The sequence below is a fragment of the Furipterus horrens genome, unplaced genomic scaffold (assembly GCF_987537825.1).
Source record: "Furipterus horrens unplaced genomic scaffold, mFurHor1.1.pri manual_scaffold_6, whole genome shotgun sequence".
Lineage (NCBI taxonomy): Eukaryota > Metazoa > Chordata > Mammalia > Chiroptera > Furipteridae > Furipterus > Furipterus horrens.
In genome coordinates this window covers 96,456,320-96,479,308 of record NW_028327176.1, presented here as the reverse complement: position 1 = coordinate 96,479,308, position 22,989 = coordinate 96,456,320, and the positions used below count along the sequence as shown (strand labels likewise).

Below are 22,989 nucleotides of genomic sequence, written 5' to 3'. Positions count from 1 at the left end.
TGAAAAATGCAAGTCCTGAGACCCTACTTTCAGATTTTCTGATTCCCTCAGTTTGAGTAAGGTATGGTCCAGAAATCTACTTTTTAAAAGGCAATCCCACCCCAACCCAACCCCCTTTGGATGCAGAACCCTGTCCTCAAGAGAATGTGGAACTTGACTTACTGAAGCTTCCCCAACAAATTTAAGATGCTCTAGTGAAAAAGTGTGGAAGAGATCTTCTGCAAAGGTGGTGATGACGGAGTCCAGCCAAGATGGAGGCCTAGACAGACACGCTGCATCTGGCTCCACAACTAAGAAGGAATACAACTATCTCAAAACTAGAGACAACCAGAAGTTCCAGAAAATCGAGCTGCATGGAAGTCCAACAAAGATATAAAGAAGAAATACTCATCCAGACAGGTAGCAGGGGCAGAGCCGGGGAGGAGAGGATGCGGTGTGGTGGCGGAAGCGGCAGGCTGGAGGAAACCGCAGTCACACATTTTAAAAAGCAGGGAGGGACACCTGGGGAGTGCTCCCAGCACTAGACCAAACCCACAGCTCACGGTTCCAGCACCAAGGAAAATGAAGCCTCATTGCTTCTGAATGCGCAAACCAGAGGGGGTTGGGGCAGAGGAAGAAACTGCTGGTCTCTCAGTAAAGTCTGCTTATTTAAAGGGCCCCCACAGTCCTAGGACGTCTGCAGACCCACCCACTCTGGGAATGATGGCCAGGGCAACTGCTAGAGAGCTGCCAGTTCCACATGGAAGTAGGAGAAGAGCCTGGAAAAGGGGTGAGTGCTGAGCAAGTGGCATTGTTCCCTCTCAGACGCCTCCCCCACACATAGCACCAAAACGTGGTGAAACAGGTCGCCCTGTACTGACAAACACCTAAGGCTCCACCCCATACAATGTAACAGGTGCTATAGCTCTACCTAAGACAGATAGACAGACAAACACAGGAGCCTGTCAAGGTGAGGAGACAGAAAAGTATGGCTCAAAAGAGGGAACGAATCAAGGTTCCAGCGGGAGAACTAGGTAATGACGAGATAGCCAACCTAACAGATGAGGAGACAGCCAACCTAACAGACATAGAGTTCAAAACACTGGTGACAAAGATGCTCACAGGCTCGACAGATATGCTTGAGTATGGCAAACGTATAAGGGAAGAAGTAAAGGCTATGCTAAATGAAACGAAGGAAAAGCCACACAAAACCAGCGGTGAAGGGAAGGAAACCAGGTTCAAATCAATGATTTGGAACATAAGGAAGAAAAATAACAGTCAATCAGTACAGAATGAGGAAGCAAGAATTGAAAAAAATGAGGAGAGGCTTAGGAACCTCTGGGACAGCTTTAAACATGCCAACATCCAAAACATAGGGGTGCCAGAAGGAGAGGAGGAAGAGCAAGAAACTGAAAATTTATGTGAGAAAATAATGAAGGAAAACTCCCCATATTTGGCAAAGGAAATAGACATACAAGTCCAGGAAGCACAGAGTCCCAAACAAGATGGACACAAAGAGGACCACACCAAGACACATCATAATCAAAATGCCAAAAGTTCAAGATGAAGAGAGAATCTTAAAAGCAGCAAGAGAAAAGCAGAGAGTTACCTACAAAGGGGTACCTATAAGACTATCAGCCGATTTCTCAAAAGAAACTTTGCAGACAAGAGGGGACTGGCAAGAAGTATTCAAGGTGATGAAAAACAAGGACCTACAACCAAGATTACTCTATCAAGCAAAGTTATCATTTAGAATGGAAGGGCAGATGAAGTGCTTCCCAGACAAGGTGAAGCTAAAGGAGTTCATCATCACCAAGCCATTATTATATGAAATGTTAAAGGGACCTATTTAAGAAAAAGATGATAAAAACTAGGAACATTAAAATGACAACAAACTCATAACTATCAACAACAAAATCTAAGAAATAAAAACAAAAACAAAGCAAACAACCAGAATAGGAACAGAATCATAGGTATGGGGACCATTTGGAGGGTTATCAGCTGGGAGGGGGAATGGGGAGTAACAGGGCAAGGATGCAGGGATTAAGAAGCATAATTGGTTGGTACAAAATGGACAAGGGGAAGTAAAGAATAATATAGGAAAAGGTGAAGCCAAAGAACTTATAAGCACGACCCATGGACATGAACTAAGGGAGGTGGGACTGCTGAAGGGAAGGGCGGTACTGAGTGGAGGGGAGAAGAGGGGGAAAAAATTGGGACTACTGTAAAAACATAATCAATAAAATATACTTTAAAAAAAAAAGGTGGTGATGACTTTCAGCCAAATACAGTCCCTCAGGTCACATGACGGAGGTAACTGACTTCCTGCCAGCCAGCGTCCGGTGCCAGCCACAGAAAACCTACCTTGACTCCCCTCTCTCCTGAATCCATCCCCTTCCTGCTATTCAACTGCTTCCTGTCCTTGAGAACTAAACTCAAATGGCTTTCTCTACCAGGAAACCTTCTTTGTTAACCACATCAGTCTGTCCACCCAAAGAATGTGGATGTGGATGTCTTTAATACCTCTTAATTTATGCCTCTCATTCGCTTTCTGTGGCGTACCTGAAGTCTGTACAGCACACGCATCCCCATTACCTCTGCTCCTCCACTAGATCCTAAGTGCCCCAATGATGCCTGACAGTTTCAATTTTACATCCTCAAGGGCCCTCATGGCCATGGCTTGCTCAGTAAAGATTTGCTGGTTCCGTGAATGTCCTGATTTGTGAGCTCTGGGGTCCTGACATCCCACCAATCTGAAGTAGCATGTCCTATCCTATGGCTTCTCAGAGATGGAGGTAGGGGTTCGGTGTCAAAAGACCAGCTCTAGCTGACCTAGGGTCAGGTCACTTGTCCCGCCTGGGCCTTAGTAAATTCACCTGTAACAGGAGGAGGCCGGCCTGAATGGCACAGAGCCACTTCCCCAAAGAGATCAGGGGCAGCCAGGGTCCCACTCACCTGACTAATTAACCAGCCACATGTTTCTGCCCTGCTGCCAGAGTCTGTGACCTGCGTCAGCCTACAAGGCAGGGAATGGTCAGCTGGAAGGGCCCTAGCAGTCAGTGTCTGCCTACCTGCCCTGAGCTTTGACTGGTTTCTGAGGTGACTTTACTGTCAGCTTGGAAGCAGAGTACCCAGTCACATGGAAGGAGGTGGGTCCATTTCAGGGAAAAGGGAGAAGGTTGTGGATGGGAAAAGCTGGGCTGACAAAGGTTTCGTCTGATGTGGGCAGGGGGAGTAAGAGAGTTTTCCCTTCTTCACTGTTTCAGCCCAAGTCCAACCCACCTTGGGGATGCAGGCAGGGTCTGTGATCAGAACCACTCTCTGCCCAGAAGGCAGGAGAACTGGATGGAAAGACTCACAGCTACAGCCAAAGTGAGAGTGAAAATGTAGAAACCACAGTGGGTGACACATGGGCAGCCCACTCACAAAAGTCTCCACACTCAGAGCCTGAAAAAAAATACTTAGGGACACACCCAGCCCAGCAGGCCCCCCAAAACTCAGGCTGCTCCCTGCTCCTCCACCTCAGCGCTCTCTGCTCCTCCACCTCAGGGCTCCCTGCTCCTCCACCTCAGGGCTCCCTGCTCCTCCGCCTCAGCGCTCCCCACTCCTCCGCCTCAGGGCTCCCCGCTCCTCTGCCTCAGCGCTCCCCGCTCCTCTGCCTCAGTGCTCCCCGCTCCTCCGCCTCAGTGCTCCCCGCTCCTCCACCTCAGGGCTCCCCGCTCCTCCGCCTCAGCACTCCCCGCTCCTCCACCTCAAGGTTCCGTGCAGGGAGTTAATGTCCTGCTCTGTGGCAATGGTGAAGAGCAGCTCTTCTATATGAAGGCAACATAGCAATACAAAGTCACTTAACCTCAGTTTCTTCATCCATAAAATGAAGATAGTGACACATCAAGATGATTGTTGTAAAGCACTTACTATAGCACCTGGCCCACACGGAGCACTCAATTAGCAGTACCTGTTACCATGAATGCCCTTGCTCCTGGCCCACCCTTGGGGGACCTCCCTGTTCTCCCTCCATGTCCTCACCTTCTGTTTAGTGCTAAGGGGTTGTGACTTCAATTTTTCATCCTTGCTCTTAGAAATCCTCAGGAACTGTTTGAGGTCTCCCTGCGGGAAAAGCAAAAGTCTCTTGTCATGTCAGAGCCCAGCTATTATATCCAAAGCATCAAACTAAGCAGGTGCTCACAGGGCACCTGCCTGGCAGATGGTGAGAAGCCCTGACCTGAATGCCCACCCCAGCCTGGACCACCTCCCATGGGGGAAGTCCAGTGGGAATTTAAAAATACATAGGAGGGGCCTCCCAGAAGCTGTCAGTCAGAAAGAGAGAACTGCCATATCTATCCTCACAGGAGCCCCCAGAGAGGCAGCTGTCAAGGCCAAGAAAAAAACACAGCATCCCTTACTGATCCATGTCTTCCAGGGGCTTACTAACCTACTGACGAATAAACAGGGGGGGAATACCAGCAGCAGAAACATACACAAAGCACTCATAAACACTTCTGTTAGGAAAATTAAGGATTACTTCTCCCCTTCCTACTCCAGAGCTGCGGGGTTTGATAAGCAGCATTTTGAGGACCAGGGGTAATTAGGCCTAAGTCAGTAGGGGAATGAAGAGCAAGGGGCAGATGTGGGCATGGGCTAACACTGGTGCCTCACATGGGGATGTCAGGAAGGAAGGAAAGCGAGTTCTGATAAGTTGATTCTCAATGGGTGACAAGCCCTAGTGAAAAAGAAAAAGAAACCAAAGAAAACCAGAGGCAGGGAAGAAGATCTGGAAGGTATCCATACCATGTGCAGGGTGAGAAGCCAGGAAGAACTTGTGACCAACCCCCAGACACAGGGCTGGCAGAGGAAGTGCTGGTCAAGGGAAGGCAGGTGTCAGAGAGCTGAGGGGCAGCAGGGGGACAGGGGGCAGGAGGCTAAGTACCTCAAAGTGGCAACAGACAGGCCAAGGTCTTGGCAGAGACCACATGAGACGAGGTTCCCAGGGTGGCCCCCACAACCTCTGATAGGACAATGCCCTGCCTGAGACACCCAGGTCCCCTGCTAGCAGCATACCAGGTCTACATACTCCAGCACCATGTAGTGGGGCTCAGCCTCCCGACACAGCCCCAGGAGCCGCACCACGTTGGCATGGTTCAGCTTCCCAAACATCTCAAACTCTCTCCGGAAGTCCAGTTGCTGCTGCTCATCCCGACTCTGCAGGCTCTTCACAAGCACCAGCGTCTCTGCCACTCCCTCCTCCAAGCCCTGTGCCTTTGCCAGGAACACCTCTCCAAACTCACTTTTTCCTGTGGGTACAGATCTGAGTCAGCCAGCTGCTTGCACCCAATCAGAGGAAGCCCCTGACTAGGGAAGGTGCCTAGTCTTTCATGTCACACAGCGGGGAGTCTTCACTGCTCCCCACCCACCTGGACTGGGCAGTGGCCTAGTTCAACTATATGACCCTGAGCAAATCCCTCCCCCCCTCCCACTCTGGGCTTCAAGACCCCAACAGTAAAATAAAGGGGTGTGATTAATATTCAGAGTCAGACAAAAGATGTTTTGTATAAGAATTTTTGGTGGCTCATGATAAAATGTCTTAATAGTTATATGTTTAATGTATGCTCAGAAAAAATTTAAGGCACAAATCCCTAATTTCTCACATTCTTTCCCCTAAAACAAAGATAACTTTAGTTAAGTTTTAACTAAAAACAAGGAATCAATTTAAAGAAAAAAATCAAGTCAGTAACACACAGCAGCCCTGACTGGTGTGTCTCAGTTAAGTGCGGCATCGTTCTGCAAAGTGAAAGGTCACTAGTTCGAGTCCCAGTCAGGGCACATGCCTGGGTTGTGGGTTCAGTTCCTGGTTGGAACACATATAAAAGCCAATTGATTGATGTTTCTCTCACACTGGTGTTTCTCTCCCTTTCTCCTTCCCTTCCTCTCTCTCTAAAAATAAATAAATAAATAAAATATTTTTTAAAACCACACAGGAACAACAGAAGTTGTGGAGGTGTGGTTTGAATGACAAGCGATGGAGACACACTGGACTAGATCTCCTCTGTGCTCCCCCTATCTCTAAGGTTCTAGGTTTCAGGGACTTCAGAGCTGCCAGCCATGCCCTAGTCTCAAGACAGAATCAGTGACCCACAGCTAAGCAGAGTTGTGGCCAAGCAACATACCCAGTGTGGTGATGGGCTGCAGACTGGCCCTCGGGAAGTGCATCTTATCACTTGTACTATGGCGTTTGTTGGTGGCTGTAGGACCAGAGCCCATGCTGGTCAATGCCACTTCCTCTTGGATTTCTGCTGAAGGCTGCCCATTCTGCAAAGGCCCGCCTGGGAAGACGGGGTACAGGGGAGTGTCAAGATGAGACCTGTTGCTCAGGTCTCCATGGAGACCTCAGTTTCCCACCCCAACTCCCTACTTCTACCAAAGGGGTCCAATCGGAGTTTCCACACAAAAAGGCTAATCCAACTGATGAACATATTGATGCAGCTGATTACAACCTCAGAACCGGAACAAGCTGAACAAGTCTCATCCGAATCACTGGTCCCTGAACCCCATATACACATAAGTGTTTTTGCTTCCATAGTGCCTTCTATATGCAAAGCTCTAAGCAGGCACAAAGGGGAAGTCACAACAAGGGAGACCCAGAAATGACCCTAGGGAACTCCCAGCTGGAGGAAAGGGAGTGTAGGAGGAGGGAAACAGATTGCCCTTAGGAGAACTCAAAGACTAATGGGGGCAGACAAGATGTGTACCAGAAACATGAATATATACACTAATTATACTTGTGGCTTATGTCACAGGGAGAAGGCAGGGAAACATAGGAAGCTGGCACAAGAGGCTTCAGTGAGAAAGGCTTAAGCAAGGTTACTGAGAAGCCAAGGCCCTGGGAATCAGCCAACTCCAAGCTCCCAGCTGGGTTGGGGACCCTCTGCTCTGGCCACAGCGGCAAGCCCCAGCCCGGCAGCCACCGGCTTCTTCCAGGGCCGCAGCTCTGTCCACCATGGCCGCGAGAGGGCGCTCAGCACCTGCACGTGGCGCCAGCTCCCTCCTCCAAGGGGCCCCTCACCATTGAGGCACTCCATCTCTGGCTCCTCGCCTTCTGGCTGCTTCTGAAGCCGCTTGGCCTTGCAGCGCTTCTTGCAGTAGAACATGAGACCCAGGACGGCAATGATGTAGGCTACGGCGGCGCCCACCGACAGCCCAATGGTCTGGATCATCTTGTAGGGGGGAGGGCTGCCCGGGCCCTCCGACTCCTCCAGCACAGGCTTGTCTGAGAGACACACAGAGTGGTCTGGGCAGGTGATGCTGAAGCAAACTCAGCCTTACTTCTCTACCAGCCCCTCCATACCCCACACACATGACAGCCTGCCAGATACTTGAGGGCCTGGTCCAGCCAGAGAGACCTGGGTATGGTCACCACTGTCACTGGCTTTAACAAGTGCCAGGTCCTTGAGCCTTACTGGGTCACAAGGCAGCGCTGAAGAAGTTGAGGCCAATGATTCCCTAGCTGATTGTGCATCTGAACACCAGGCCGGAGACCCACATAAAAACCATACTGTCTGGATGCACCACCCACCCACCCTGTCTGCTAACAAGCTTCTTAAGTGACTTGATACTGTGAGCCAGGCCCTGCACAGAGTAGGTTCTTCAACAAGAGTATAAGTAGAAGGGCTCTTCTGGTCTAGGGGCTTTCAATGGCCTAGGGTCTCATGGAAAAAGTTAGAGGAACTAAGGGAGAGAGACCAAAGGGGACACAATGCAGGATCACTGAGCACCCACACATACCCAATGGCTCCAACCAAGGGGCCTGTTACTTCACTATTATCTAGTTCAAGTATACTTTGTCTAGAAAAAAATTTTGCTGCTAACCATAGGAGTTTGAGAACTTCTCATTTAAACCATTCCCATTTTACAGATGCAGGAACAAGGCCTGGAGAGGAAACAACACCTACCTCTAAGGGCACACAGCTGGTTAGCAGCAGGAGCAGCCAAACCCAAACCCCAAGTCCCTGACCCTAGTCGGAGCCTTTTTCTGATACATCAACCTCTGGGCCTTCAGGACAAAGGAACCTGGCCTTGCTGCATCCTGACCTGATCCTCTCCCCACCCACCCAGGGAGACATGGAGCTACTGCAGGAGACCCAAGAGAAAGCAATATAGGACAAGCATACCCCCACAACACACACACACACACACACACGCCCCAGCTGTGGGATATTGAGTAAACAGCACCCAGCTCTATGCAAGGAAACTGAGGCTGTGCCATGGTACAACAGAAGGGACACAGCTGGCTCCCACTCCCACCACAAAAGTGGTTTAAGTGCCTTCTGCGCACAGGGGCTGATGAGTACAAAGATGAGAAAGTCTGGCCCCACCACTTCCCATCCCCAGCCCATACCCACGACGTAGAGGGGGGCCTCTGTGTGCTTGATGTTGCAGCTGTTGCCCGCAATGCAGGTATAGCGCCCCGAGTCCTCAGGGGCCACATCATGGATCACCAGGGAGCCATTCTGGAAGATGTGCATTCTGCCAGGAGAGAAGCCACAGCACTGCCCACCTCACCAGCTCCTGGGAGACCAGGGTGCAGGAGAGGTGGTGGGGGTGTGAGCAGGAGATGGCCCTACCTAGGTCCCAGCTTGGTGGGGTCCAGGATGCGATCTTTGCCCTTCCACTGAATGAGTGGTTTGGGGTCCCCGTGGGCCTCGCATCGCAGAAGAGCTGTATGGCCCTGGTACACGGTTGTGCGTTCTGGCTCTACCTTGAAGGTGATGAAAACTGGATGGGAAGAGCCCAGTGAGGGCAGGGAGTAGTGAGCAAGGGGGCTGGCAGAATGCAGGCTGCTGCTGCACAGGGCCTGCCAGCCCTAGCCCCAGGGCCCTGCCACATCGCACCTGCCACAGTCAGCTGGACATGGGCACGGATCTGGCCCTGCAATCCATTGGAGGCGATGCAAGTGTAGTTGCCAGCATCATCGCGGGTCACCCTAGAGAAGTGCAAGGTCCCAGCATTGTCTGTCACCCACTCTGGGAGGCTGCTTCCATCTGCAGGGGCAACAAAGAGAAATTATGGGACTGACTAGATTTATATGGGTGGCTGGCTGGCAATGCCCTCAGTCACTCATGTCTACTCAAAAGCATGTCCAGGACTTCCAGCCAAGATGGAGGCCTAGACAGACATGCTGGGTCTCCCTCCACAACTAAGAAGAAATACAACTACCTCAAAACTAGAGACAACCAGAGTTCCAGAAAATCGAGCTGCAAGGAAGTCCAACAAACAAAGATATAAAGAAGAAATACTCATCCAGACAGGTGGGAGGGGTGGAGCCCAGGTGGAGGATGTGGTGTGGTGGCAGCAGCAGGCAGGCAGAAAGCACCATTACACATTTAAAAAAATCGGGAGGGACACCTGGGGAGCGTTCCTAGCTCCTGACCAGACTACACAGCTCACGGTCCCAGCGCGGGGGAAAATCAAGCCTCATAGCTTCTGACTATGCAAAGCAGTGGGGATTGGGGCAGAGGAAGAAACTGCCAGTCTCTCAGCAGAGTCCATTTGTTTAAAGGGCCCCCACAGTCCTAGAACATCCGCAGACCCACCCACTCTGGGAATGATGGCCAGGGCAACAGCTAGAGAGACACCAGTCCCATATGAAAGTGGAAGTGCCTGGAAAAGGGGCGAGTGCTGAGCAAGCATCAATGTTCCATCTCTGACCCCTTCCCCACATACAGCTCCACAACATGGTGAAACGGGTCGCCTGTACTGATGAATACCTAAGGTTCTGCCCCTTACAACGTAACAAGTGCGACAGCTCTACCTAAGACACAGAGACAAACAAACAAAGGAGCCTGTCAAGGTGAGGAGACAGAGAAGTATGGCCCAAAAGAGGGAACGGATCAAGGTTCCAGTGGGAGAACTAAGCGACGAGGAGATAGCCAACCTAACAGACATAAAATTCAAAACACTGGTGATAAAGATGCTCACAGGCTTGACAGATATGCTTCAGTACGGCAAATGTATAAGGGAAGAAGTGAAGGCTATGTTAAGTGAAACAAAGGAATATTCACACAAAACCAATGGTAAAGGGAAGGAAACTGGGGTTTAAATCAATGATTTGGAACAAAAAGAAATTAACAGTCAATCAGTACAGAAGGAGGAAACAAGAATTGAAAAAAATGAGGAGAGGCTTAGGAACCTCTGGGACAGCTTTAAACATGCCAATATCCGAACCATAGGGGTGCCAGAAGGAGCAGAGGAAGAGCAGGAAATTGAAAGATTATGTGAAACAATAATGAAGGAAAACTTCCCAAATTTGGTGAAGGAAATAGACATACAAGTCCAGGAAGCACAGAGAGTCCAAAACAAGCTAGACCCAAAGAGGACCACACCAAGACACATCATAATTAAAATGCCAAAGGTTCAAGATAAAGAGAGAATCTTAAAAGCAGCAAGAGAAAAGCAGAGAGTTACCTACAAAGAGGTGCCTATAAGACTATCAGCTGATTTCTCAAAAAGAACTTTGCAGGCAAGAAGGGACTGGCAAGAAGTATTCAAAGTGATGAAAAGCAAGGACCTACAACCAAGATTACTCTATACATCAAAGCTATCGTTTAGAATGGAAGGGCAGATGAAGTGTTTCCTAGACAAGGCAAAGCTAAAGGAGTTCATTGTCACCAAGCCATTATTATATGAAATGTCAAAGGGACTTATTTAAGGAAAAGAAGATCAAAACTATGAACACTAAAATGACAACTAACTCACAATTACCAACAACTGAATCTAAAAAATAAAAACAAAATCCAACTAAGCAAACCAGAATAGGAACAGAATCATAGGTATGGGGATCATTTGGAGGGTTATCAGCTGGGAGGGGGAAGGGGGAGAAATGGGGAAATGGAGCAGGGACTAAGAAGTATAATTGGTTGGTACAAAATACAAAGGTGGAAGTTAAGAATAATATAGGAAAGGGTGAAGCCAAAGAACTTATATGCACAACCCATGGACATGAACTAAGGGGGGTGGGATTGCTGGAGGGAAGTGGGGTACTGGGCAGAGGAAAGCAAAGGGGAAAAAAACTGGAACAACTGTGACAACATAATGAGTAAAATATACTTTAAAAAAAATGTCCAAGCTTCTGACCACCCAGAGACAAAATCCAAACTCCTGAGCCAAGAATTGGAAATCCCCCATTATTTATTCCTTTTCCAATTTTTCAGTCTCAAGTCACTGCCCTGTATAATACTCCACTTCTGTCAAACTGTACTTCTGATTGAGCTTCAAATTTGCCTTGTCACTTATGACCTGTCACTCCTCACTTCTAGAACCCATTCCTGCTCTTTGCCACCATCCCAGGCTTCAGATCCATTATGAACCACACGTCCCATAGAAAACTCTCCCAGACCACCTGACCAGAGAGCCTACTTCCTCCTCAGAACCAACAACCTTCTCTCTAACTCACTGTCATGGGAATGTAAAAATAGTCCAGCCCTTTATAAAACAGTTTGGCAATCTGCATCAAGGGTTGTAAAAATGTGCATACCCTCTTATACATAATTATTCCATTTCTGGGAATCTTTCCCAAAAGAAATAAAGCCAAGTCCAGAAAAAGCTTTGGCTTAAAGATGTTTATTGCAGTAATAAAAAGACAGAAAGAAAAAGACAGACAGAGAAGGAGAGAGGGAGGAAGGGAGGGAGATGATTAGCAACCCAAATCTCCAACACTTAGGGAATATTTAAGTAAATTATAGAAAATTCAATAATTGGAATATTATCACAAGCATCAAAGCCAATATTTATGTATAAAACCATGGGGTAATGCTTGATAATGTTGGTTAAAAAAGAATATAAAATTACATAGTTATCTGCATTTTCTATTTTTATAGTAAGCATGTCTTACTCATGTAAGCTTAATAAGTGAAAATGTACAATAAACCCGCTTTGTAAAAACAAAAAGATATGCATAGAGAAAGAAAAGGGCACACACCCAGAGATAATGGATGGTGGAATTATGCACTTTTTTCTCCCAAAATTTCCTAAAGGAGCCCAGGTTACTTTTATGTCGGAACGGATGACTATTTTGAAAAGGGACAAGGGCATCACAGCGCCATCTGGCTCAATCCAGTCACTTGTCCTCAGTCATCTCACATGTTGCCTAATACTATAATCTGGCCTCTTTTGTGTCTGGCTTTTTTCTTCCTAACTGGACTGTAAATCTGCCCTACATTTTTTGTCTGTCCCCACAGTTCCTGACATGGTCCTGGGTTCTTAGCTGGTTGTCAGACATGCCCACATCTGAGCAGCAGACGGTCCTGACTGCTCCCCTCCCCATGTTCACATGGTACTGACCTGCTCGTACCCACTTAATAGTGGGCTTCTCTCGGCCTGTGGCTGAGCAGGGCACCGTGGCCTCCTTGTCAAACTCCATGCACTGCTGAGGCCGGGGTGGTGGTGTGAACTTGAGCTTCTCTGTTTCATTAGAGGGAGGGCAGGTGGGTGGAAAGAAGAAGAATTGAGGCAGCTAGACAGGCCAGAGCAGGCCTGAAGATCCTGGACCCTGTTCCCCTCCCCCTTTACTCTCCTGCCCACCAGGCAAGGCGCTCTCCCCATGCATGCCAGCTCACCCAGCACTTGCACACGGGCCTGGGCCTCAATGCTGCCGGCTGGAGTGCTGCTCACGCAGCGGTACCATGTTCCATCGTATACCTCCACGTTGTTGATGCGCAAGGTCCCGTTCTGAGAAACTTCAAACCGCGAGTCCTGCAACACACAAGTGGTCTTGGCCTGAACCCCCACCAACATCGCACTGGAGATAGCACCAGAAAAGAGCACTGTGGAGGGGAGCACAGAGGGGAAGAGCAGGAGGGGATTCCACCCCACCCACCTGAAACAATCCTCACTCTCACCTCCGAGATGAGCATCTGGTTTCTATACCAAGTGACTGTGGGTTTCGGTGTGGCCTGGGTCAGGCAATGCAAGTAGCCTGGCTTGCCCTCCTCCAGCTGACTGTCTTCAGGCTTCTTCAACCACGTGGGCACAGCTAGAACGACAGGGAGGAGACAGTGAGGGCTGATTATCATGTCTGCAAAACCAAAGGGTCCAATCCCAAGAAATACTAATATTGCATTCAGTGATAACTATTGCAATTATCCCTCAGTGATGGCCTACATGCCAGCACCTTTCAAGCACTGCCTTTGATAATAGTCACAATAAATGCCCAAGGTATGTATTTCTGTACCCATTTTATAGCTAAAAAGACATGAGGTTCAGGGTAGTAACGGTGATGTGCTAAAACATGATAAGAGACAGAAATGAACTCGTCTGTATGACTCCAGGACCCCTGGTCTTTTTATTACACCATAACCTCAGATCTCTGTTGTTTTGGCGATACTCATTCCCTGAATGATCTCATCTAGTCCACAGCCTTCAGCACCATGAGTGGATGATTCTCAAACATGTACCCTGACTCCTGATCTCCCCCTGAGCTTCAGATTTGCAAAGCCAACTGCCTACTAACATCTTCAACTGACTACATGACAGGCATCTCAAACTTTTAGAGGTGCAAAACAGAACACCTTACTGACCCCCAAACCTGCTCATCCCAGTTTTCCCATCTCAGTAAATATAACCACTATTCAGCAACTGCAGAAGTCAAAAGTCAAGCCTTGACTTCTCTCTATACTCCCACCCCCCTCACACTTACAGCATTCCCTCACTTAACGCGGGTACTATGTTCCAGACCCCCCAGCGAAGTAGGAAACTTACAATTATTCTACACTCTTAAACCTGTGTAACTTTAACAACATACATACAGTACCGCAAAATCTCGCAATATAGCAAAAAATCCACAATAAATAATTAAATATAATATTTTTAAAAATCCCGTGATACAGTGAGGCCACGATAAGTGAACCATGATACAGAGAGGGACTGCTGTATTCTATACAAACCCTATCAACTTAGCTCCAAAATAGATCCTAAATCTGACCACCTCTCACCTCTACCATCTATCTCTGTTCCAGCCCCTTTAACGCCTCCCCTAGGTGATTACAGTCATCTCCTAATTAGTCTCCCTGTTTAGACTCTTGCTCCTAATACGCTCATCTTCTTAAAAGAGCCAGAGTGATCTTTTGAAAATGTCACTCTCCGACTCAAAACTCTGCAAGGACTCCCTGTCCTTTAACTTGGTGTGAGAGACTGTTTGCAAAGATGGTTGTAAACAGCTTCCCAATCGCTTTGGTCTCTTTGTAACATGATGTTGCCACTTTGGTGCGGTCTGTTTCCCTGCTGCCTGGAACCTGGGTGGCTTGCCTTGTCCAACCAACAGTGGAAATAACCCTTTGCAACTTCTAAGCCAATGCCTTGAGAAGCTTTGCTGTTCTGAACCCAGGCTCCCAGTGAGGAAGCCTGAGCTGGCCTGCTGGAACAGCCACAGAGAAGAGAACCAAGACACCCTGCATGATATCAACTGCGAGACATGTGGGAAGGCCATCAGGGACGAGCCAGCCGCCAGCTGCCCTATCGGCTGACTGCAAATGCTCAGGAGCCCAGCCAATAGCACACGGGGCTAAGGAACCATCCCAGTAGAACCCTGCCCACCACATCCTAAGTGAAACTGACTATTGTTTCAAGCCACTTATTTGGGAGCCATGTGTTATGCAGCAATAGATAACTGATAGACATGGAATGCAAGCCTACGTTCTTACACGGCCCCACATGCTCTAGTCTCAATCTCTCCACCACAGCCACACTCGCCACCACTTATTCAACTCAAGCCACACAGGCTACTGCTATCCCTCCAACACAGGAGCCATGTCTCAGGGCCTATCCACATGGCTCCCTCCTTAATTTAAGTATCAGCTCAAATGCCACCCACTGCAGAAGTTTTCCCTAAACTCCCCCTGGCCCTCATGTCTTTCTGTCACTTACCCTATTTTATTTTTCTTCATGGTTCTATTGCCATCTAGAATTATATATTTGTTCATTTAACTGTTTTTCTTGTTTGCTTTGTCAACCCTACTAGACTATGAACTCCACAAGGAGAGGGAATTTTGTCTGCTTTGTTCATTGCTGCATTCCCAGGACTGGGAACAGTGCCTAGCACAATGGATGCACTCAATAAATCTGTTGACAGAATGTAGTCACAGAGCTCTCCCTCCTCCCAACTCTGGCCCTCACCCCTCCACACCTCATCCAGGCCTACATGCCTCATGCACTCTCTAACTTCACGGCCTCCTTTGCAGAGTTCAGGGCAAGACGCAAGGCACGGCTCAGGCAGTGCCTGCCCAACCCCTGATGGAAGCCTGCCTCTCCACCTTCAGCGTAAGCATCACCTGGAGCACTTGCCACTCTCCACCTGGGCCCCACACCCAGAGTCTGGGTCAGAGATCTGGAGTGGGGTCCCAGCCTCTGCATTTTTAAGTGCCTCCAAAGGGAAAGGCAAAGGTGATCCACAGACCCAGAGTGGAGAAAGGCTGACTGTAGCTGCTTGCATGTGTCTGCATATCGCTGATAAGGTAAGCACACACTGTGTGCTGCAGTGCCCCCTCCCCCACCCCCGCCAGGTTCCTGAGCAGTGGAGAGCAGGTCTCTGAGTTTTCAGTATCTCTAATGGGATTAGTGTTGTCACAACTCCGAATTTATAAAGCCCTTTCCACATTCAAAATCTTTGTGAATTTTTGAAATTTACTCCCTTAAAAGGATGCCAAGATAAGTGGAAGAAGCAGGTTGCAAATCGTGTGTATGTGTGTAAGAGTTTGTCTTGTGTATCATTTTATACTTTAAAAGTTTGGAACAGACATGGTGTAAAGAAAAAAGTAAATAAATAAATCTCTATGCCTATAGCAAGGGTATATAGATCTTTATCATACACACTTTCAGTCTCTTCATTGAACTATTTAATGCTTTTCCCCATCCTTAGTTCACAAGTAGTGTGTTCATTGCAGACATTTAGAAAGGCTTTGGCTGGTGTGGCTCAATGGATTGGGTGCTGGCCTGCAAACCAAAAGGTCACCGGTTCAATTCTCAGTCAGGGCACATGCCTGGGTTGTGGGCCAGGTCCCCAGATGGGGGCGGGCGAGAGGCAACTGATCCATGTAGCTCTTGAACATCTTTCTCTCCCCCTCTTTCTCCCTTCCCTTTCCCTCTCTCTAAAAACAAATAAGAAAATAAATAAAATCTTTTTTTTAAGGGGGTGAATTTTTAAAAAGATTTAGAAAGTATAACAATAAATAAAATAATTATCACAAAAGTTTGTTAAACATCACCTTTCCAAAAAAGAAAAAATTTAAAAATATCTATTTCATTAATCTTTCTGACCATCCTGTAGGGTAGGTGAGTTATTAGCCCCATTTTATGAATGAGGAGACAGAGTCCTAGCAAGGTGAATGACTTGCTACTCATGGTCACTCCAGGCATTACGGACAGAGTGGGACCTGGGTCTCTATAGACTCCATGCCATTGCTCTTTCCTCTGAAGCCAGAGGACCATTTTTCTGTAAGAGTTGGCACACAACCTCCATGCCTGGCTCCAACATCACCTCCCAGCAGCTGAATGATTTCCAGTCTGCAGGGCGCAGAGCTGAGAGGACCCGGGGTGAGCACTCAGGAAGCCTCTGTCCGTCATACCCATAGCCTACGACCCCTTGGGACCTCGGCTCCCCTCCACCTCCCCTTGACCTTCAGGGCAAGGGTGCTTACTGGCCACAGTGATGTTGACATCCTGTCGCCGCTGACCAGCCAGGTTGGCTGCATGGCAGGTGTAGACGCCAGCATCACTCTCAGCAGTACTGGCAAACACCAGCTCATGGCCCTTTTGGTAGACTCTGCCGTGGGTGGGCAGCCGGACTCCTGCATGCTCCCACCACATGCTGGGCTCCGGCAGACCCTTGGGGGGCAGGCAGCCCACATGTTCCTCACTGCCGACTGTGAACACCCGGGGCTCAAATGGCGACATATCTTCAATCTCTGCAGGGATATGGGCAGGAGGGAAATAGCCAATGACTACAGGTCTCAGGATACTCGATGTTCTTCTATCATAAGCTTTGTCCCTTTTCTGCACAAACTCTCCCCTATAATCCTCAGCATCTCCTCTTCCTACCCCAGCATCCTCGTCCTCACTCTGTCCCAAGCTGTTCTTTGAGTAGAAACAGGAACCTAAATCACTACATGTCAACAATGTTGAAGGCAGCCCCCACCTCAATACCCCAGACCTAGAAACCCACCTGCCAGGTGAAGCGTGGCCTCCAGGATGACAGAAGGGCCCCTCTGGCCTTGGCCTATGCAGCGGTAGACCCCAGCATTGCGTGGCCGGACCTGGGTCAGCAGCAGAGACCCATTGGCAAACACGGTAGCTCTGCGGAGGTGTGTGGGGCTGCAGAGGGGAGAGAGGCTAATTGAAAGACGTGGCCCGCAGGCCTCCTCTGGAGGGGAATGTGATGGGACCCGATCTCACAAAGGTTGGAGATATAGGAAGGTATCAGCCAGGAACAGGACAGAGGGAAGGAAGCCAACATGCCATGTTAGTGTGTGTGCATGCACATGTATGTGTACATGTTCATGTCTTCTCTCATTCATGTGTATGTGCAGGCATGTGTTTTAACTACAAGAGACTTGGCTTTTGGAGTGGCAAGGTGAGCAACAGTGTTTAAATGAGAGACAGCAAGTAATTGACAGTGTGCAACTGTAGGGACAGAGGGGTCACCTTCCTACGGGGTCAAGATAAGGCTGCTGGTTAGACACCCAGCTCCAGCAGTCAGAAGCCCTTGGGCCACACCAGACGGAACACTGACGATGTCTCAGGGCTGAGGCCTAGGGAGCCACACCCCGAAAGACCATGGCCACACCTGGCACCCCTAAGGTGCTTTCTGCTTTCAGAGGGCCTAGGTGAGGACAGAAGTCCCCGTAGAGGAGCTGGCACCTCGAGGCCAGCATCTTCTAGAAGTGTTTGCTTCCTCCAAAACACATGCATGTGTGCACCTGCATGTATGTGTATATGTAAGGTGTCTTTGTCATCCTAACCAGCCCGTGATCACTTACGCCCCATGCCCCTCCATCCCTGGGTCTCTACCTCCCAATGCCAGAAAACCCACGTGGACAGGTGGTAATGGGGGAAAGCAGCAGTGATACTGCTAGCTCATATAATACCGTTGTGGGAAACTAGAGAAAGATGCCCTTCCTGAAGACTTCCCTTTGTTGGACTCATTTAGTAAAAATAAGACATTGTACTGCCATCTGCCGGAAATCTGAAGTAATATATATACAGATCCACGATGTCTGTGATATGACTGGCATTCCCTTTCAGAGCAGACACTGAGCAATACACAACTTGTACCACTTCTTGAAGGCCCCTGCCAGATGCCTTACCGGCTGCGATTAGTGATGGGAGTCTCATCCTCAAACACCCACTGCAGGCTCGGGGGTGGCTGGGCTGAGAACTGACAGTGAAACATTGCCTCCTCGTTCCTTGCCACTACCACATCCTGGGGCGCCAGCACCACCCTGGCAAAGCTCTCATCTTGGGAAGGAGAAGCACAGGCATATGAACAGGGCAGTGAGGAGGCCCCTCCCATCCCTGCCCTACCATCTCCATCCCCACACCAGGCTCACCAGCAATACTCAAGGTAAAGTTCTGGCTGCTGCAGGTCTGGCCAAAAGCATTGTGGGCACAGCAGGAGTAGACACCACTATGCTCAGGGCTGGCTGGCCAGAGGGTCAGGTTCCGCTCCTTGCTGCTGATCGTATGATTGCTCTGACCCTCGGAGAGGGGGCTCCCATCTCGGAACCACTGGTAGGTGGGCCTGCGGGGCAAGGGGGTCAGCAACAGAGAGCCAAGGGTACTCAGGTGGACAGTGGGTGGGAGACAGAATCAGAGAGTCAGGGTGAGACCCCTCAGTTTACAAGTGGGGAAACAGAGAGGCCTGGGGAAGGGAAGTAACTTGCACAAGGGCACACAGCAATCCAGGGGCAGAATCAGGTCGAGATTCTAGGTTTCTCAGCTCCCAGAAACCAGGATCGCTCCACAGCACAATGTCGCCCTTCGGTCACCAGGGGCTAATGTGCAGCAGCACAGGGGCAGGGGTTGTTACTGAATGAAGCGAAATGCATCTGAACAGAGTCCAGGACTTGGGGAAACATTCCTGCCGGTCTAGAATAATCCTCTCCATTCCTGTCCTCTAAGTCGGCTCCTTACCGAGGGTGCCCATCAATGTGACATCGCAGAGTGACCTGTGTCTGCGGCTGGATCTCAGCTTCCAAGGCTGGATGCTTCAGGACCACAGGACCAGTCTCAAGCCCTGTAGCAGAAACCATGGTTGCACAGTGAGGAGCAGAGCAGAGCAAGTGTCGGAGGGCAGAGGGGAAGGAGGACAAGCAGGAAACACGGAACTTGGAGGCTTTGGGCCAAAAGGTAGTGCAGAGAAGCCCATGAAGCTAAGGTGAGGGCCTGACACTTGGCCACGCTGCCTCACTGCTCTTGCCATTTACAAAAACATCCAGCAGGTAGATGGTCCAAGACTTGAAGGGGTAAAAAAAAAAATGTGGAAAAAATTAAAACTTTTAACTTTTTCTTATCCTCACAGCAGAAAGAGCAGACCACACTGCATTCTGCATGCCCCATTCAATGGAAATGGGAGAAGCTGAGGGAAAGGAGAGGTTCTGCAGGATTCAGGAGGTGAGGGTCTGAAGCTCTCACATTTAATGTTGAAGGAGGCGTTGGCACTGCGGGCCTCCTCTCCAGTAGCCTTATCCCGAGCCACACACTGGAACGCTCCCGAGTCCTGCAGCCGGTCCACAGCCGCAAAGCTCAGGCTGCTGCCCTGGGCAAAACGCCGCTCAGTGTCCTGGACAGGGGCCCCATCCAGCAGCCAGTACACATGTACTGAGCCTGAGGCCTCAACCTCACAGCGGAGCAGCGCCCGGCGCCCCTGCAGGGCATCCTGGGAGGACGGCTCTTTGATGAAGATGATGGCGGCCTGGGCACCTGCAGATGAGGACATGGGACAGACAGGGTCAAGAGGAGCTGTTGTTGTAACATAGGTCACCCATCGCCCTATGCACAGGGGAGAAGGGGCTGTGTACACAGAAGGCACCCAATAAGCGCAGGTGAGACAGCTCATGGAACCACAAATGCCAAGTTTCTGTTTAATGAGGAACTTTTACACTATGCTGGGCTCCACTGGATGCCAGTCTTTAAAGGGACACAGGACAATTGGACAGGTTTATGGCAAATTCATGACAAACGAATGCTGTGAACACAGAAGAGAAAGCCCAAGGACTGGGGTGGGGCATTGCTGGTGGCACACAGGAGGCTACCTAGAGGAAGAGGGCCTCAAACCGGAGGTACCAGAGCACAGGCTGTCCTAATGCTGGGCTGGGAAGCAGGGGACGTGAGCAGGCAATCCTCCCCACCATCTTTAGAATCTATGATGCTGCGCAAAGTTAAAATTAAATCATAATCCAAAGAGCATCTTACAAGAATTACTAGTACTCATACCCACTGAGGGTCCACAGGTCAGGGAGTGACCTCTGAATCCCACCCACGGGGAAACTGTGCAGCCCAGTGTTCCCCAGGGGCTTCTTTGGGAGAATCTACCCCATTACAGGAGAAGCTAACATAATCTCTAGAACTACAGCTATTCCCAAACACGTGCCAGGGCCACCCGCACATTCCCATTCTATCCCTAAGAATCCACGTGTGGCCAAGGCTGGATTTTCTGGGTTAAGTTGAGAGGTGAGCCAAGTGGTTCCAGGCTTTCACCAGAATCCATTCCCCTTCCTGCACAGCTACAGTTCAGCTCTGGCCAGGGGGCCCCTCAGAGAAGGGGAGCCCTGAAACCAAAGGTGGAACCACAGCCAGGGAGAACAAAGGGAAGAGTGAGAAGTCTGTGTTGAGTAGCAGATGGGTCGAGGAGGCGGAGGGCAGGGCCGGGCAGGTGGCATGGTTACGGAAGCAGGACTAACACACTAGGCTTTGTTCCTGGCCCACGTGAGTACCCTGCAGAGGCCCAAAGCTGCTGGGCCTGGAAGTCCAGCCTCCTGGAACACTAGCCAGGGGTGGGTGACAGCCCAGAAGGGGACATGCTGCCCCTCCCATAGAAGAAAAAGACCACCTGGGGCTGCTACAGGAAACAACAGGCTCTGCCTCTGGCCAAACTGGGCCCAACAAAGGCTGAAATAAAGAGGCTAACGGGTCTTGCCCATTCCCTCCCAAACCACTGGAAACCGATCTCATAATCCCACAGGGCTGGGTCCAGATGAGGGGCTGCCCCCAGTCTTGGTCCTTCTCACAACATTCTCAGAGGCATCAGTCCACAGGATGCACGGAGCTGGAAGTAGCTCAGAGCACCCCCACTACTTCTCAATGGGGTGCTGTTGCCTCTCTCGATGGGAAATCCTCTACCATGTTGGGCTATCTCACCTACTGTGCAAGTTAACAAGTTGGCCCCCTGGGCACCACTAAGCCCCTTTAGTCACCCTGACAACCCAGACACCCCCTACTCACTTCCAAACACCTCACAGTAGTGTGGCCCTGCCCCTGATGGGCAACTCAGTCCAATCCCTTTGTAGTATAGATGGGTAAACTGAGGTCAGGAGTGATGAAGGCACTTGATCAAGATAAAACAGATAATTTGTGGCAGAGCCAGAACCAAGACCATAACCCCACGCTTTTCCCAGCCCCGCCTAGGAACTCAAAACCAACCCTGGAAGTATCTGATCCCACACGGGTCTCACTGCCGCAGCCAGGTGGAGGCAGCCGCCTCTTGCAGACAATGCCTGGCACATGAAGACGCTCAGCTGACTACTGGCTGAACTGAGGTAACCTCAAAGGCAGTGCGGGGCAAAAGGCGTCTGGAGCCCTTCCCGACCACCTCTCATGACACACACTGCAGCCTTGAGCTGAGGCCCCAGGGACCTCTTCAAATGTGACTCACCAAAATCTTGGGACCACAGACTCAGAACTCTAGGATGCTCGTCAAAGGCCAGAGAGATTATCTGCCTCAAAGGACAGGCAACCTCCCTCGTCCCCCACTTCCCCACTCAGACACAGTGGACAGTGGGCAGCCAGGAGCCTCACTTACACACAGGAGCAGAGGAGGGAGAGTTAAGGTTTAAAATCAGACAGGCCTGGCTCAAATCCTGACCCAATCATACGTGGTGTGTCTAACCTTGCACGCAGCTGACTAGGTAAACAGCAGCTACTGTTGTTATTACCACGATCACGCTTCCTGCCCAAGGACTCGCATTTTAAGAACATTAGAAAGCTCCCCACTTTGCAAGTCCCAGGACCATTCACAGGCCCTGGATGGGGCAGAGCTGCCACAGCAGAATTTGATGGGTGGGATGGAAGAAAAGGGACTACGGGGTTGCAGGAACCACAGACCAGTGGCCACAGAAACCTGAGCTGGGAGAAGAAATGGCATGAGTCAGAGGGGACTGAGCGCAGCCTCCAGCAACCCTTCCAGGGGCAGGGGCTGGGGCTGGGGCTGGGGCTGCCCTGTGGCTGCGGTAAGAGATGCTGCATTCTCAGACTGCCACTCAGAGACCCCTACACCCCCACATTGATAGGGCCTGGGAAACATCAGAGCCGGCCCTGCGGGGCCCTCTGTCCTGACGTCAGCTCACAGCAGGTCCTGGTTAGTGCTTGGCTGGGGCAGACTTTAGATGTTACAAAAGGCAGGGAGAGCAGCCACCAGGCCTTCTCCAAGCCCCGAGGGCCTGCTCTGAGCCCACAGCTGGGCCGGGAGGCTCCTCGGGCAGAAGGCTGGCCCAGGGCTGTGGCATCCCCATTTGCTGAAAAGACAGTGTGATGGGGGGCCCAGTCTGGCCACCTGCACGGCTTGCAGAGAGGTCAGTTGTTTTGTTGGGGGAAACAGGCAGGAGACTTAAAGGCAGACCACGGAGCCTGCAGCTAAAATTCCAGACTCCAGAAAAAGCAGGACTCTGGGGGGTAAGGAACTCTTCAGAAGCTTGGGAGGGTACAACCACAAAAAAATGAAGGACCTCATGACAGAGGAGGAAGGCTTTGGGG

General features: G+C 50.1%; 1 protein-coding gene across 1 annotated transcript in view; it reads right to left on the bottom strand.

The window, feature by feature from the left end:
• The window catches only part of PTK7 (protein tyrosine kinase 7 (inactive)), a 68,480-nt gene that overhangs the window by 7,388 nt on the left and 38,103 nt on the right, over positions 1-22,989 (bottom strand). The window contains exons 2-17 of the mRNA XM_090282448.1: positions 19,654-19,941; positions 19,153-19,255; positions 18,570-18,760; positions 18,327-18,477; positions 17,186-17,334; positions 16,662-16,928; positions 12,870-13,003; positions 12,588-12,723; positions 12,313-12,432; positions 8,865-9,014; positions 8,598-8,748; positions 8,372-8,499; positions 7,040-7,243; positions 6,144-6,299; positions 5,038-5,270; positions 4,006-4,086 (exon numbers count right to left, since the gene is read on the bottom strand). Coding sequence (XP_090138574.1) covers positions 4,006-4,086; positions 5,038-5,270; positions 6,144-6,299; positions 7,040-7,243; positions 8,372-8,499; positions 8,598-8,748; positions 8,865-9,014; positions 12,313-12,432; positions 12,588-12,723; positions 12,870-13,003; positions 16,662-16,928; positions 17,186-17,334; positions 18,327-18,477; positions 18,570-18,760; positions 19,153-19,255; positions 19,654-19,941 — 2,642 coding nt within the window. The remainder of the gene's footprint in view (positions 1-4,005; positions 4,087-5,037; positions 5,271-6,143; positions 6,300-7,039; positions 7,244-8,371; positions 8,500-8,597; positions 8,749-8,864; positions 9,015-12,312; positions 12,433-12,587; positions 12,724-12,869; positions 13,004-16,661; positions 16,929-17,185; positions 17,335-18,326; positions 18,478-18,569; positions 18,761-19,152; positions 19,256-19,653; positions 19,942-22,989) is intronic.